This window comes from Dendrobates tinctorius, unplaced genomic scaffold (assembly GCF_039654945.1).
Source record: "Dendrobates tinctorius isolate UK_male_01 unplaced genomic scaffold, ASM3965494v1 ptg000149l, whole genome shotgun sequence".
In the NCBI taxonomy this organism is placed as follows: domain Eukaryota; kingdom Metazoa; phylum Chordata; class Amphibia; order Anura; family Dendrobatidae; genus Dendrobates; species Dendrobates tinctorius.
In genome coordinates, this window is record NW_027361816.1 from 2,628,261 (window position 1) to 2,645,684 (window position 17,424).

Genomic DNA, 17,424 nt, shown 5'->3' on the forward strand with positions numbered 1-17,424 from the left:
CTGTCAGCAGATTATCAATATGTAATTTGAGAGCAGCATGGTGTAGGGGCATACAGCCTGATTCCAGGGATGTGTCACTTACTGACCTGTCTTTTTGTCTCACTAAAATGACTGTTTTATCAGCAGGAGATTATCATTACACGACTAGGTGTCTCATACCCACTGGTCCAACCCCGCCACCACCACTGATTAGCAGATTTCTATCAATATACAGTGTGCACAGAAAGCTGCCAATCAGTGGTGTGGGCTGGGTTATACTGGGCTCAGCATTCAGAGATCTACTAGATGTACAGCAGAGAAAACTGTGATTCTATCAGAACTGCAGCACCCAGTAAACTAAGTGATACATCTCTGGAATCAGGGTTTCTGCTCCTACCCTGTGCTGCTATCAGATTACATGGCAAGAAACATGCTGACGGATTCCCTTTATTGATTTGCACTGTGAATTTTTTTTTCATGGATACATACGTGTCCACTCTTAAAAGAGTTTCCAATTTTCAGGAATGTGGACCCCAAATGATTTTTAACTCCAGTTGCATGCACAGGTGGACAATTCCTTTAAGGTTTGTAAATAGTAGGATATCACACTCACCTCTTGGAGATCCTCGAGGGGCGGCTGTGTGTTGGTTTTGCTGGGACTTGTTGTGGATTCCTCCTGTAAGCAGACATTACGTTTGTTATATATTTGGCCCCTTTTAATGCCTCTTCTAACAACCCCCATGGTCGGTGCTCTGTGTGTAATTACAAGTCTCTTGCTCCTCCGCAGTCAAGTTTAAGGGCTCATTGAGACGTCCGTTTTTGCGTACAAGTGCTATCTGCGATTTTCACGGATAGCATTCGTACCTGTGATAGTCTTTAGGACCATCCACGTGTCCGAAATTTTTCTTAGACAGACTGGTCCTCGGAAAATATTGGAGACATGTCTGATGTAGCTCAAAGGGTAGGAACAAAATCGTCAATGCAAGTCTATGGATCTGTGAAAAAAAGAGAGTGCAGTGTTTTTTTTATATTTCCCCATGTACGAGAAAATCAGATAACACTCGTACCACACTGAGTCTGATCAGAATAATGGGAAAAAAAATCGGATGTCTGAATGAGCCCTAAGGCCGGGGTCACACGGCCATCGATATCCACATGCAAGAGAATTGGGTCTATTAGGCTAATGACACTTGGAGCGCGAGCCGAGTGTCACCTGGGTGTCATCAGGTTCTCTCGCATGAGAGATCCATATCATATCACAGGTGTGGAGAAGACGGAAATCTTAATTTCTCCATTCTGCCATTGTCAGTCAGTCTGCAGTCAGATCTTTCACAGACACCCATAGACTTGTATGGGTGAGTGTGATCCTGATTCTCGGATGCACTCGCAGCGTGCTGAGATTGCTTTCTTATGCTGAATCGACATGAGAAAAATAATCGCAGATCTGCACTACCCCATAGTATAACACTGGGCCGAGCGCTATTCGATAAATCATCACATAGCATACGGCCGCCGTCTGACTGTGCCCCTACTGCTAAAGTCAGTCGGTGTAATACATCTGTCTGCCACTGGAGGGAGCTACACTGCAGAGCCATTATTTGTCTGCAGACTACAAATAGGGAAAAGGGGATGGCGCACGGCCCATGTGTAATATCCATTCAAAAGAAATCCTAATCATGCGTGATGCCTTAAACTTTCTATCCCGCATTGAATTTAGAAACATAAAGTGATCATTTGTCACATCACAATATAAAATGTCAATCATTCTGTTGTCGACAACATGTCTTAAAATATGTGCAGTCTTCACTTTTCTTACATGTGAATAAGGTTTTGGTAAATCCCATTCTTGCACCTTGTAATGTAATTTGTTGTGATTTTTTTTGGAGTGGATTGCACAGAAAATCTGTAAGCTGCAACTAATTCACTGAGTGTGACCCCCGTTAGAGGACCCCATCGTATCACGGCGCCGTCGTGTGCCAAGTCCTATCGGGGCACCCAGGGTGGTGCAAGTGGGCATTCTGCACCTCCATATCCCTCAGTGCCTCTGTATGGCTCCAGCTCTATAGGAGACATGCAAACGGTTATCCATAGGTTTCAATATAAAAAGGTAACAAAAAATTGGAACAAAAATTGCACCTGCTGCTTGGGAAGTCTTATGTAGTGAAATAGTGTCCGCGTTAAGCGTTGCCAAGGATGACATAGCAGCCATAGTCCATCTTCACATCCTGCTTTCCTTCCGTTCCGTTTTATTTTTTTGGTTTTTGTTTCCCCCCCCCCTTTTTTTTTTATCTATTTTTGTTCCACACTAAAATCAGCATTTTTTAATGCTTTTCTGTTAGTGCAGAATTTTGCTGTTAAAAATGCATCTGCTTTTTTTTTCCAGGCCACACATAAAAGCCTGTCGGGAAAAAAAGACCCAAACGCACCGTTCTCCGTCATCTTTAGATACACAGCAGGCAGCAGTTTTCATGATATCGATTCAATTTTGGTTGAACTGTTAAACACAGATTTTCTGCACAAAAATTGCAATGAAAAAAATGCTATGTGGGAACAAGGTCGTTACAAAAATAAAGGACACAGCAAAAATGCAATATACAGAGCAGATACATGGCCTTAGGGTGCAATCACATTGCGCTTTTCTGCACATTCGTTGGTGCTTGCGTCCGAACCCCCGCGCAAAACGGGATTTGGACATTTACGCCGATGGAGTCATAGACTATAACGGTGCTGGCACAGCAAACATGCGCTCTGGCGTGCCTAATTTTTGGGCATATACGCCTACTGGAGGCGGACACTTATACGTAGTAGACTCTTTCTGCGTGTCCCCCTCCAGTAAGTGTATACGCCAGAAAATGATGCATGGCTGAGAACACGTTCACTCTGCCAGCACCGTTATATTCTTTGGCCCCATCGGCGCATACGTCCAAATCCCTTTTTGCCGGGGTGGGGGTCGGACGCAAGCCCCGATGCGACCCACGAAAAGCGCAAAGTGAAAAAAAGTGCAGAAAAGCGCAAAGTGAAAGTGTGGCGCCCCCAGGAGTATGGTCGCCGAAGTGGCATTACCTTCCTGCTAGGGAGTGTGATGTGTGATGCTTGGAAGCAATGAAGGATCTCTCTGCCAGTTAATCACAACACACAACACAGTTCCCACTCCAGGCCAGCAGAGGGAGCTCTGAACCCAAAATTGGGGGAAGAGCTGCTCTCTGGGGGCCGGGAAGGGGAAATTAGGAGTTCGTGTGAGGAGGGCAACGTGTGTGGACGTGAGGAGAGGAGCTGGAAGATTGAGCAGAGTTCAGAGCTCACTTCTAGTTATAGGGCATGATCTGGAGCCCGGTCTCCAAGGTTGTATGGATACTGATGTACCTGCAGCAGAAACCGGAGGAATAGGAAGCTGTAAATGCTCTGTTCCCATATAAGACTCGGAGGCACAACAGCAACGGGTGAGCCAGAAGAAGAAGAAGGCTACAGCTGTCTGCCATACGAGGGAGTTCTAGATGAGAACAAGCAAGTGGAACTTCAGTTTAACACAGTACTGCAAGTACCTAAGATAAGCGCTAGAAAGGAGACTACACACCCGATCTGCATAGAGAGATTCCTAAGTTGCTTCCAGGCCGGCCAGCCTCTGCTCCATTTGTAATCTGGAATTCTAAACTGCATTTACCAAGCACAGTAAAGGTAAAAGAAACTGCACTCTATTGTGTCCTTGCCTCCTTCCTGCAAACTCTCCAGCACTGCTACATCTCTGTGTCAGACACTACACCCTCTTCCTCAACACCTATCCTCACTGCCCTGGGACTACAGCCCTACCTGTGGAGGGCTACAACATCATTGCTGCCCCACACCATCTGTCCCAGAGGATCTGCACCGCAGCGTCGGCTTAACACCTTCGTTGCCGATCACCACAGGTGGCGTCACCGAGTACCCCACTGCCCTGGCGAGCGACCCATTTTGGCGTCACGAACAGGATTTACAGAGCACCCGGTGCCACCGAGTCCTGTGTGCCAGAGACTGTGTTGTATGCCATAGACTATCTGTGCAATTGCCGCCATTACCCCACCGCTTGGTGCGCGCGCGGGAAGCCAAAGGGGCGGGCCGTCATGGGCGGAGCCAGCCGAAAAGCGCAAAAAAGTGAAGTGCTTCGCGGGAAGAGGCCAGCGGGCGGGAAGTGAGAAGCTGAGGCCTGGAGTTCCAGAGTCCCCCTGATCATCCAGCCTGCAAAGCGGCAACCGGTAAGCCAGCGCAACCCAGGGCCTGGCCAAACGTTAACTAGGGGGGAGGAGGATGTCTGAGGTAAGAGCAGATGCAGCGGTGGACGCCACCACACCCCCCACAGCGCCACAAGATGCAGGGGCCAGCGCAGCTGCGGCTCCAATAGCGCCGCAGAATTCAGCAGCCAGCGCCACCTCCAGAGCACAGCAAGAATCAGCACCCACCGCAGCAGTCCCCATAATGCCGCTGTCCATGCCCTATATACCGGGAGCAGCCTGGCTACCGCAGTACTCAGGGGAGTCACATACCCTGAGTGAATTTAAAGAGAGACTGTGCAGTTTGTTTGAGGTGTATCCTCTGTCTGAAAGCCAGAAAGTGAACATCCTTATTTGGCAGCTAACTGGTGCAGCGCAAAGGGAAGTAAAAGCCTGGCAGGACACTGATAAAGAGACTGTTAAAAAGATCCTGGCTAAGCTAAGAAGCACCTTTGACACCAGCACTGCAGCTGAAATAAAAATGAGATTCTTTGGGTGTAAGCAGAGAGTGCAAGACAGTATATGGGACTATGCTCTTAACCTGCAGGAGGCGCTGCGAGCCATAAAGCAGATTCACCCAGATAGTGTGAAAGATGGAGACAGACTGCTAAAGGAGCAATTTATTGAGAGCCTTCTATCCAGTACCCGCAGAGCACAGCTGCGCATCATAGCCCTACAAAACCTTGACCTAGACTTTGCAGACTTCAAAGCACTGCTGCACGAAACAAATGTCAGCCGTCCAGCGCCCCCTAGGTGCCCAGCGATCACATACCATCAAGAAGCAGTATCTTTCCCTCCCAGTCCTGTGGGGGCTGATGCACAGACTCTGGATAATGATCCATCTACAGAACTACGCCTTCAGGTCCAAGAGCTGGCCAAAAGTATGGCTGCACTTGCTAAAACTGTGCAGTCCATGCAGGTGTCCTCAAAGGAGAAGATCCAGCTGGCCTCTAGTCCAGAGGATGTCCCGTGGCTACGGAAGAAGAGGATCCCGCCACGCCGAGGGAGAGACAACGATCGCTATGACCAGAATGGACGTCCCATCTGTCGTCACTGCTGCAAGGCAGGCCACATCGCAAGATTCTGCCACCCTGTGGCAGAGGGCCAACCCCCAGGAGTAGGACCACAAGGCCCAAAGAACTGGCGAGCCAAGTATGTTGGAGGGCGACCGGTCCTCCCAGTGGTGATTGACGGCATCCCCATGAACACTTTGCTGGACACTGGCTCTTAGGTGACAACTATGCCATATATCCTTTACAAGCGGTATTGGGCTGACTCTGAACTTACTCGCGGCCCAAGTGATGAACTGACAATAATTGCCAGCAATGGTCAGTCTTTGACACAAGTAGGATGTAAAGAGATTACCATTAAAGTGGGGCGAGTAGAGTTAAAATCTCAAGGTCTGATAGTTGTGGACATTGATCGACGAGAATGTAATCCAATGATCACCTTAGGTACTAATGTGATTGAAAATTGTCTTGCCGAGGTTATTGTATTGTTGCAACAGGTGGCTGAGACTGCTGGTTCCAGTGAACAACGGGTCCTGCAGAAGGAGATCAAGGCCCTGATGCAAAGACAGCAGGTAGAACTGTCTGGCGGAGAAATTGGCAGCGTCAGAGTGAGTGATTCTTTCCCCATTGTGATACTCCCCAGATGTGAAATGTTAATTTGGTGTCGGGCAGCCATCGGCCTCAGAGGAAAAGATTACCAAGCATTGGTAGAGCCAGTGTACTCTGATAGCCGGCCCACTGTCCTGGCAGCCATGGGGGTAGTTGATGTTTGCAAAGGGAGAGTACCTGTATGCCTCTTGAATTGTGGGGAGGAAGAGGCCACAATACCTCGGTATGCCACAGTTGCTAAGCTGCTTACTGTCAGTAACAATGCAATACAGGCAGCAGAGCCCTTGGTCTCGTCCGACCAGGCAAGGGACAATGGCTCTGTAAAGCAGCTGGAGGAGTGGTGTCAGCAGCTGCAGGTGGGAACTGACTCCACCCCGTCATACCAAAAGAGTGGGGTTTACCGAGTGACTCAGGAGTATGAGCGGGTATTCAGTAAACACCCCCTAGACTTTGGGAAGGCAAAAGGGGTTCAACACCATATCCCCACTGGAGATCATCCACCCATTAAAGAAAGGTACCGGCCTATACCCCCAACACAATATCAATGTGCCAAAAGTATGTTGAGGGAAATGAAGGAGGCTGGGGTGATCAGAGACAGTTGTAGCCCCTGGGCAGCTCCAATTGTCTTTGTGAAAAAGAAGGATGGTACCATGAGAATGTGTGTTGATTACTGAAAAATTAACAGCATTACACATAAGGATGCCTACCCATTGCCCAGAATTGAAGAGTCATTAGCCGCACTTAAAACTGCTAACTATTTTTTTCCACCTTAGATCTCACTAGTGAGTATTGACAGGTTCCCGTGGCAGAGGCAGACAAGGAGAAAACAGCGTTTACTACACCAATGGGTCTCTGCGAGTTCAACTAAATGCTGTTCGGGCTCTGCACCGCCCCTGGGACATTTCAACGGCTAATGGAGTGCTGTCTTGGACACAAGAACTTCGAGGCAGTCCTGTTGTACCTTGGTGATGTCTTTGTTTTCTCCAAGACTTATGAAGACCATCTGGAGCACTTGGCTGAGGTGTTTGAAGCCTTGTCCAACTTTGGCCTAAAAGTGAAGCCATCCAAATGCCACTTCCTGAAGCCCAAGGTACAGTACCGCGGTCATATAGTGAGTGCAGAAGGTGTGGCACCGGATCCTGACAAAGTCACTGTCATCCGGGACTGGCAGAAGCCCAGCAACCTCCATGAGGTACGTCAATTCCTCAGGTTGGTAGGCTACTACCGAAGGTTCATCAAAGGCTTCACTGAGATAGCCACGCCTATGCAAAATCTTCTGGTGGGCCAGCCCAAGAAAGCCAGGAAGAAGAGTCCTACATTGGAATGGAATGAGGAACTGGAGAGGTCCTTCACTCGACTGAAAATGGCTCTCACAGGAGATGAAGTTCTGGCCTACCCAGATTATCACCAGCCATTTGTGTTGTATACTGATGCCAGCAACGTGGGACTAGGAGCAGTACTGTCACAGTTACAGAATGGCAAAGAAAGAGTGATCTGAGTGATCTCCTATGCCAGCAGGAAGCTTCGACCCACTGAAAGGAACCCTGATAACTACAGTTCCTTCAAACTGGAGTTCCTCGCCATAGTCTGGGCTGTGACTGAACGATTCAAGCATTACCTAGCTTCAGCCAAGTTTACCATCTTCACGGACAACAACCCGTTGACTCACTTGGAAACTGCAAAACTAGGTGCACTGGAGCAGCGATGGATGGCCCGGCTGTCTAACTACATATGAATTCACTATCAAGTACCAAGCGGGGCACAAGAATGCCAATGCTGATGCGCTGTCCAGAATGCCCAATCTGCCAGATGCAGGAGAAGACCCTGAGGCACTCGAAGAAAGAGTTACCTGCTTTCCACCGGCCAATTGCGGCCCATCGTGCCCAAGGAGTGAGAAACAGACGGTCTGTCGTGAAAGAGGCCACCCTAAATCCATTGCCTCATCATGACTGGGCAGAAACGCAGGATAGCGACCCCGCAGTCCGCCTGGTAAAGGAATTACTGTCGCAAGACTCACGCCCAAGTCCAGATGCTCCTGAAGAAACCCAGCAGTTGTGGAAGGAAAGAGGCAGGCTGTTCCTCTGTGAGGGAAAGCTGTTCCGGAGGAGTATCAATGCCCGCACTCATGAGTTGGTCTGGCAAGTGGTAGTCCCAAAGAGGGAGGCATCAAAGGTCTTGGAAGCATACCACAATGGAGCTGGACACTTCGGATGGAAGAAGTTGGAGGCCTTGCTCCTTGAGAGATTCTACTGGGCTGGTATGAGGAAGGCCATTGAAAATTGGTGTCGGGAGTGTGGACAATGTAACTTGCGCAGGAAGGACCGTAACAGCCAGCGAGCTCCTTTGCAGCCAATAATAACCAAACAACCCCTTGAGTTGGTCGCCCTGGACCATGTGAAGCTGGTTCCAAGCCGTTCAGGCTACATTTATGCTCTTACCGTCGTTGACCACTACTCGAGATTCTTGGTAGTCGTGCCTGTCAAGGATCAAACAGCCAGGACAGCAGCCCGAGCATTCCAACAGCACTTTTGTCGACCACACGGATATCCCGAGCGAGTGCTTACAGATCAAGGTCCAGCCTTTGAGGCAGAAGTGTTCCAGGAATTCTGTAACTTGTACGGTTGCAAGAAGATCAGGACAACACCGTACCATCCACAGACCAATGGCATGTGTGAAAAGATGAACTAGGTGGTGATCGATCTACTGAAGACCTTGCCTTTGGAAGAGAGGAATCTGTGGCCAGAGAAGTTGTCAGTTCTGGTAGACCTCTACAATCACATACCTGTGAATTCCACCAACTGCACTCCAGCCTACCTAATGAGAGCGAGGCCTGGCAAGCTGCCTATTGATTTGGATATGGGAGTCCTTACACCTGAGGTGACATCACCAGATGCTGACTGGGATACAGAGCGGCAGCAACAGTACCGTAGAGTACAAGAGTGTGTAGAAAAGAGTCTAGCTCAGGCGAGACAAAAACAGGAAAAGAACTACAATCAACATGCACCTGCAGTCCCCTTGTCGCCAGGAGAACAGGTCCTAAAGAGGAAAAGGAGGATGCATAAATTGGATGACCAATGGGAAGCTGAACCCTACACCGTCCTACCATCAAACTTTGACAACACCAAAGTGTGCCTTATCAGTAAGGATGGAGGAGAAACCTCATCAGCAGTATCGAAGGATCATCTGAAACTGTGCCCTGACCAGCTAAAGGAAAGGATGGGAGAACAAAACAACCTTCAACACATAGAAGAAGAAAAGGTCAGCACTGTACTTGGAGAATTTCTATCAGGATCCTGTCAGCGCCGGCGGACTGCCGCGGCTGAGCAGGGTCACTCACCCAGACTACGGGAGGGCCTGGGGTCCGAAACTGCAGGGAAAGTTCTGAGAACAGGACCTGTGACACTAAAGGTAGTAAAGAGTACAAGGACCTACGATCATGTGACCACAGGGGGCGTGGCTTAGCGTCCTGCTGCAGTAGATGACTGTAGGATTCTATTACAGGAATCCTGGAGTAAAGATTAGGGGAACTCAGGTCAGACAAGCGGGGGGGTCATACACAGAGAGGGCAGCGTGGTACCAGAGGAGCAAGCAGAGAATAGTCAGAACGTAAGCAATGAGTCATACACAGAGATAGCAACGCAGTACAAACGGAACAGGCAGAACTCATAACAGGGACAGAACCGGGTCAAAACCAAACAAGCATAAAGTATCACAGTCACAAAGCACACCAGGGTCACAAACACTCGGCCAAAGATCTGAGTATAAGTGACTAGGAATGAGTCCACAATGAGGCTATAAAAAGCCTCCCAGAATCTCAGAGTGAGGCCGTCCAGATTAACCTCTGAACTACCTAATCCCATGAACTAAGCAGATCATGACAATTTCCTGCAACCTGGAAAAGAGTGGATCAAGCCATCGTAGTTCCTGTCCTAATCTTTCCCCAGCCTACTGCAACTGAAGTAGCAGAGACTCAAGACAACCCTGAAAATCAGGAAGATCAGACAGCGGATGCCACACCAGCAGTGGAGCCAGAGAATCCTCACCCTGCCAATGGTGAATCTGTCATGCCCACAGTGAGTCTAAGAGTTTGTAGACGGCTACTACCCAGTTTACCAACACCAGTGCTACGTAGGTCTGTCCGTAGTACCCAAGGTATACCACCCCTAAGGTTTCGTATCTAAATAAGGCTAGTTTCACACTTGCTTTTTTTTGCAGCGCGTTTTTCCCGCAAAAAAACGCATTGAAAAAACGCATACAAAAGCATACAACTGCTGCGTTTTTTTCAAGCATTTTTATGAGCATGCATGAAAAAAACGCAGCGTTTTTATGCGTTTTTAGTGCGTTTTTACCGCGTTTGCGTTTTTTTCCAACATTAGGTGGCCCCTCACACTAACCCAAACCATGACTTTACTAACCCTAACCCTGACCCTAACCCTAACCCTAACCCTGACCCTAACCCTAACCCTGACCCTAACCCTTAACCAAACCATACTTAACCCTAATCCTGACCCTAACCCTGACCCTAACCCTTAACAAAACCATACTTAACCCTAACCCTAACCCTAACCCTGACCCTAACCCTAACCCTGACCCTAACCCTTAACCAAACCATACTTAACCCTAATCCTGACCCTAACCCTGACCCTAACCCTTAACCAAACCATACTTAACCCTAACCCTGACCCTAACCCTAACCCTAACCCTGACCCTGACCCTAACCCTTAACCAAACCATACTTAACCCTAATCCTGACCCTAACCCTGACCCTAACCCTTAACCAAACCATACTTGACCCAAACCCCAACCCTAACCCTGACCCTGACCCTAACCCTAACCCTAAACCACCTTAACTAACCCTAACTCTAACCCAAACCCTTAAATTCCATGGTTAAAAAAAAATACGCATATGCAAAAAAACGCATACATGAGCATGCCAGTGCGCACATATGCGCATCCATAGGCTATAATGGCCATTTTTAGCGCAAAACGTGCGCATATGTGCGCATGCGCTTTTTTGCAGGGCCAAAAAATGCAACATGCTGCGTCTGGAAAATACAAACGCACACCCCAAAAAAACGCAGCGCATGAAAATCGCATACATGCGCTTACAAGCGCGCAGGTATGCGCACCCATGTTAAATATAGGGGAAAAAACGCATGCGCACATATGCGTTTTTTTCCAGCGCTAAAAAACGCAAATGTGAAACCAGCCTAAGTTATACAAATGGTAAAATGTAAATATGCAACCTTTTCAAGTTTATGTGCCTACAGACACTCTGTAAGAACTCTTTTTGAACAATCTGCTCTGTTTTTGATGGACAATTGGACCACAGGACAATGTGTGGCCAAAACTATCTTGTACATAGTTTACCAACTGCTCAGGAAATGGACTATGGACATTAACGCATGGACTAATCGTCATCAGGACTATTTTTAAGCTTTTGGTTTTTGTAATTTTTCATTTTTGAAATCTTGTTACATTTACAATTGTTCATCAGTTTTATATGTTTTGCATGTTTTCTTCAGTCCTGGAGTACTTAATTGCACTAGGGGGGAATGTGGCGCCCCCTGGAGTATGGTCGCCACAGTGGCATTACCTTCCTCCTAGGGAGTGTGATGTCATGCTTGGAAGCAATGAAGGATCTCTCTGTCAGTTAATCACAACACACAACACAGCTCCCACTCCAGGCCAGCAGAGGGAGCTCTGAACCCAAAACGGGGGGAAGAGCTGCTCTCTGGGGGCCGGGAAGGGGAAATTAGGAGTTTGTGTGAGGAGGGCAACATGTGTGGATGTGAGGAGAGGAGCTGGAAGATTGAGCAGAGTTCAGAGCTCACTTCTAGCTATAGCGCATGATCTGGAGCCCAGTCTCCAAGGTTGTATGGATACTGATGTTCCTGCAGCAGAAACCGGAGGAATAGGAAGCTGTAAATGCTCTGTTCCCATATAAGACTCGGAGGCACAACAGCAACGGGTGAGCCAGAAGAAGAAGAAGGCTACAGCTGTCTGCCATACGAGGGAGTTCTAGATGAGAACAAGCAAGTGGAACTTCAGTGTAACACAGTACTGCAAGTACCTAAGATAAGGGCTAGAAAGGAGACTACACAACCCATCTTCATAGAGAGATTCCTAAGTTGCTTCCAGGCCGGCCAGCCTTTGTTCCATCTGTAATCTGGAATTCTGAACTGCATTTACCAAGCAAAGTAAAAGTAAAAGAAACTGCACTCTATTGTGTCTGCACTGCACTGCTACATCTCTGTGCCAGACACTACACCCTCTTCCTCAACACCTATCCTCACTGCCCTGGGACTACAGCCCTACCTGTGGAGGGCTACAACATCATTGCTGCCCCACACCATCTGTCCCAGAGGATCTGCACCGCAGCGTCGGCTTAACACCTTCATTGCCGATCACCACAGGTGGCGTCACGTATCATCCACTTATAAACTTTAATCAGCCACTCTTAACCCCTTTTACATGGATGCCCAGGGCCGCGGACCGGGTCACCGCTACTGTGACCTTCCCTCTGAGATACCGGCCCGGTACCGAGTACCCCACTGCCCTGGCGGGCGATCCAAAAGCACCCGTAAGCAGATAATAAAATGTAAGGGTTTTGTTATAAAAGTATCATCTTAGGGCACTTCACTGCTCAGTAAATAAACTACAACTAGGAAAACACCTGGCGTGTTCCCCGATCACATCCACAAGGCTCCAATCACCAAACAACTGCTTATACAGCAGGAGTGGGGAATCTTTTTTCTGCTAAGGGTCATTTGGATATTTACACCATCATTCGGGGCAGTACAAAGTTATCCACTTGAAAAGTTTCCTGCTATATTAGGTCAAACATTTAATTAACTCCCCCTTAATGTGACGGCTGAACCTGGTTCTCTTTGGTGCGGCTGTGATGTTAGATGGTATAGCAACTACTAGCAACTACTTTTCCAGACTTTTGTCAGTCTGGAGAGTAGGCGACTCTTTGCGTTGAATTTTGAAAAGAACTGGCAGCAGTAAATTGTTCAGAGCACAGATGTGTATTACACTGCAGGTCTCTTCCCAGGGGGAAATTCATCACTGCTCATTTAACATTTATAGAGCTCAAGCAGTGGGATGACTGCAGTATAGACATCACATAGCAGACAATGGGGCTGCAGCATATACTGTACATCACAAAGGAGACACTTGGACTGCAGCATGTACATCACATAGGAGACACTGGGGCTGCAGCATATACATCACAGAGAACAGGAGAAAAAAAGGGGAGCAAAATAGTGTCCTCAAAAGTAGATTAAGAAAATTAATTTTTATTTAATAAGTACTAACAACAATATAAAAAAATTGCAAAACCAGTGAAAATGCATAAAACCTAACCTTGAGAAAGCAGCCCTGCGCTGCCGTGAAACGTGCGTTGGGGTGCACCATATCTCCCGCTGCTTCCCTGCCTCCTCTCCCTGGTAAGCTTGGGCACTTTATCATTCTTAAACAGGCATTGCTGCTATTTTTGATATTGGGACTCTGTGCAATAAGGCTCTATCTATGGAGCCTAAATTACTATGGCAGCTGCTATACATGTTGATTGTTACTCTGTACTAGCCCATATGTTTGCCATAAAACCGACCACCTGATGATATGACATGGGGTATTAATGAGAGTATGGGTAACCTGGGTTAGGTTTTCTGCATTTTCACTGATTTTGCAATTTTTTGATATTGTTGTTAGTACTTACTAAATAAAAATTAATTTTATTAATCTACTTTTGAGGACACTATTTGGCTCCCCTTTTTTTCTCCTGTTCTCTATTTACTATTGGAGCTGGTGCTTGTCTGTCTGGATTTGGGATGTGACTTCGCCCTGTCCTATCAGTCATTAGTGATGGATTTTGGATTTTGTATTTTAGCATATACATCACATAGGAGACACTGGGACTGCAGCATATACATCAAATAGGAGACACTGGGACTGCAGCATATACATCAAATAGGAGACACTGGGGCTGCTGCATATAAATCACATAGGAGACACTGGGGCTTCAGCATATACATCAAATAGGAGACACTGGGACTGCAGAATATACATCAAATAGGAGACACTGGGGCTGCAGCATATACATCACATAGGAGACACTGGGGCTGCAGCATATACATCAAATAGGAGAAACGGGGCTGCAGCATATACATCACATAGGAAACACTGGGCCTGTACCATATGTCAGGAGACAGACAGTGTGTGTGGTGCATACACATTAGAGAGAGGACAGTACCGAAGAAGACTGTGTTTACTGAGCACACTCTCCAGAGGGGGAGGGAAGGAGAAAGAAGCAGGCAGAAACGAAGGTGTGCAGAGACACAGACAAGGACCTAGCAGGTCACATGACCAGAGCAGGAAGGTCCTAAAGGTTAGAACTAGTACTCGTGTGAACTGGGGAGCACAAGGGGGAAAGTAAGAACCGGCAATGCTGGGAGCGGGGTCAGACTTAGCCAAGGTCAGTAACAGGAGGACAGCACAGGACAAAAGGAGTGAGACAAAAACGAAGTCAGGAGACAAGCCGAAGTCAATTACCAAAAGAGGCGAACAATGAGGTACAGAATGAACAGGCAGTAGCAAAGTGAGGGACAGACTGGATCAGAACCAGGGAACATACACACAGTGCAGGCACAAGGCACAAACACAAAAAAACACCAGGGTCAACTTAACTGAGCAGAGGGCAGGAGTATAACTGACAGAGACTCCTAGTCCAGAGTGGGTATAAATATCCCTCCCAGATCCAAAAGGAGGCCACGACAATTAACCCTGAGGGGGCAGAGCATTAACCCTGTCCAAATCATGACACCATATACATCACATACGAGACACTGGGACTGCAGCATATACATCAAATAGGAGACATGGGGGCTGCAGCATATACATCACATAGGACACTCTGGGCTGTACCATATACAGTACATCACATAAGTGACACTGGTACTGCAGCATATACATCAAATAGGAGACACTGGGGCTGCAGCATATACGTCACATAGGAGACACTGGGGCTGCAGCATATACATCACATAGGAGACACTGGGGCTGCAGGATAATAATCTTTATTTTTATTATTTTTATAATAATCTTTATTTTTATATAGCGCTAACATATTCCGCAGCGCTTTACAGTTTGCACACATTATCATCACTGTCCCCGATGGGGCTCACAATCTGAATTCCCTATCAGTATGTCTTTAGAATGTGGGAGGAAACCGGAGTGCCCGGAGGAAACCCACGCAAACACGGGGAGAACATACAAACTCCTTGCAGATGTTGTCCTTGGTGGGATTCGAACCCAGGACCCCAGCGCTGCAAGGCTGCAGCACTAACCACTGAGCCACCGTGCTGCCAGGATATATATTACATAAGAAACACTGGGGCTGTAGGATATACATCACATAGGAGATACTGGGGCTGCAGCACATACATCACATAGGAAACACTGGGCCTGGAGCATATGCATTACATAAGATACACTGGGGTTAAGGCATATACATCACAGGAGATGCTAGGGAATATAAAGCACAAGAGACGCTAGGGCATTTATATCACAGGAGATGCTGGGGCATATATATCACAGAAGATGCTAGGGCATATCTATCACAGGAAACGCTAGAGCATATAAATCACAGGAGATGCTGGGTCATATACGTCACAGGAAATGCTGGGTCAAATACATCACAGGAGACGTTGGGTCATATACATCACATTAGACGCTGTGGCATATACATCACAGGAGGGGCTGGGTCATATACATCACATTAGATGCTGGGGCATTTACATCACAGGAGGGGCTGGGGCATATACTTCCCAGGAGGGGGTGGTTCTGCCACTGCTGTCATTGTCGTCAATTGAACTGGAGCACACTGACTCCATCCACATATGTCCTGATGCTGGCACAGGATGTGACCTTTCATTGCATGCACTGCAGCATTCAGAAGTGAATACTGCATGTGTGTGCGCGCAGTGTCAGGAAAAATTAAAGCGCACTGCGATCTCGGCCTGAGGAATATGTCCGGAACCTGGAGAAAGGGACATCGTGGGCTGTGAACATCCTGCAGGCTGGAGATTCGCCACACCTGTTATAGACTATTACCATTCATTGGACTAGTGTAAAATACATTTTTCTATATAGAGGTATACTGTCACACAAAAGGCAACCTGAAGGCTCATATAGAAAACCAAAAGGAGGGACCATAAATATAATAAGTCAACTTCCAAAAGATGACAATAAACCCAAAAGAGGGGAAGTGCCAGACAAGAGTAAAATATGAGAAGTTTATTAACAAAATAATTTTAAAATTATACCAAAATTAGACAAGATTTGTGCAGAACAAGGCAAAGTGAACTCCAAGCAACATAAATAAATTCATGTGAACCAGGCATATACTGTAGTGTATAGTTTATAGACCAGAAGCAAATACCCAGTTTGTCAAGTTATAATACCCATGTGGGTTATAAAATCAATAGGGGTGAGAGACTGGACTAATAAACATAAGAGCAACAGTGCAACCATATACTAGTATAATATGGGAAAAGTGCAACGTGCCAAGGTGCTATAGGCATATACAGTATATACACATGTGTGTACAGCAATGTAGCTGAAAAATGTCCAAAAAAGTAAAGCACATACATAAAGTGCAAATGATGTAGCATACTGGCAATGAAAGTAGGCTGATCAAAATGGCTGCTGAATAATAGATATTACCTGGTGATGTTGCTGGGAGTGGAACCCTGACGCGCGTTTCGCTTAAAGCCGCTTCTTCCAAGGGGGCATAAGTCAATCTCTGTTGATCTTATGTTTATTAGTCCAGTCTCTTACCCCTATTGATTTTATAACCCACATGGGTATTATAACTTGACAAATTGGGTATTTGCTTCTGGTCTATAAACTATACACTACAATATATGCCTGGTTCACATGAATTTATTTGTGTTGCTTGGAGTGCACTCTGCCTTGTCCTGCACAAATCTTGTCTAATTTTGGTGTAATTTTAAAATTATTTTGTTAATAAACTTCTCATATTTTACTCTTGTCTGGCACTCCCCCTTTACTGAAGGCTCATACAGTGGGGCAAAAAAGTATTTAGTCAGTCAGCAATAGTGCAAGTTCCACCACTTAAAAAGATGAGAGGCGTCTGTAATTTACATCATAGGTAGACCTCAACTATGGGAGACAAACTGAGAAAAAAAAATCCAGAAAATCACATTGTCTGTTTTTTTTTCATTTTATTTGCATATTATGGTGGAAAATAAGTATTTGGTCAGAAACAAGCAATCAAGATTTCTGGCTCTCACAGACCTGTAACTTCTTCTTTAATAGTCTCCTCTTTCCTCCACTCATTACCTGTAGTAATGGCACCTGTTTAAACTTGTTATCAGTATAAAAAGACACCTGTGCACACCCTCAAACAGTCTGACTCCAAACTCCACTATGGTGAAGACCAAAGAGCTGTCAAAGGACACCAGAAACAAAATTGTAGCCCTGCACCAGGCTGGGAAGACTGAATCTGCAATAGCCAACCAGCTTGGAGTGAAGAAATCAACTGTGGGAGCAATAAT

At 46.7% G+C, this 17,424-nt stretch overlaps 1 protein-coding gene across 4 annotated transcripts in view; it reads right to left on the reverse strand.

Annotated features, from left to right (window-relative positions):
* Window positions 1-17,424, reverse strand: part of TACC2 (transforming acidic coiled-coil containing protein 2) — a 238,908-nt gene that overhangs the window by 192,181 nt on the left and 29,303 nt on the right. For all 4 annotated transcript variants that reach the window (XM_073546592.1, XM_073546595.1, XM_073546594.1 and 1 more), the window contains exon 3: window positions 593-655. In XM_073546592.1, coding sequence (XP_073402693.1) covers window positions 593-655 — 63 coding nt within the window. The remainder of the gene's footprint in view (window positions 1-592; window positions 656-17,424) is intronic.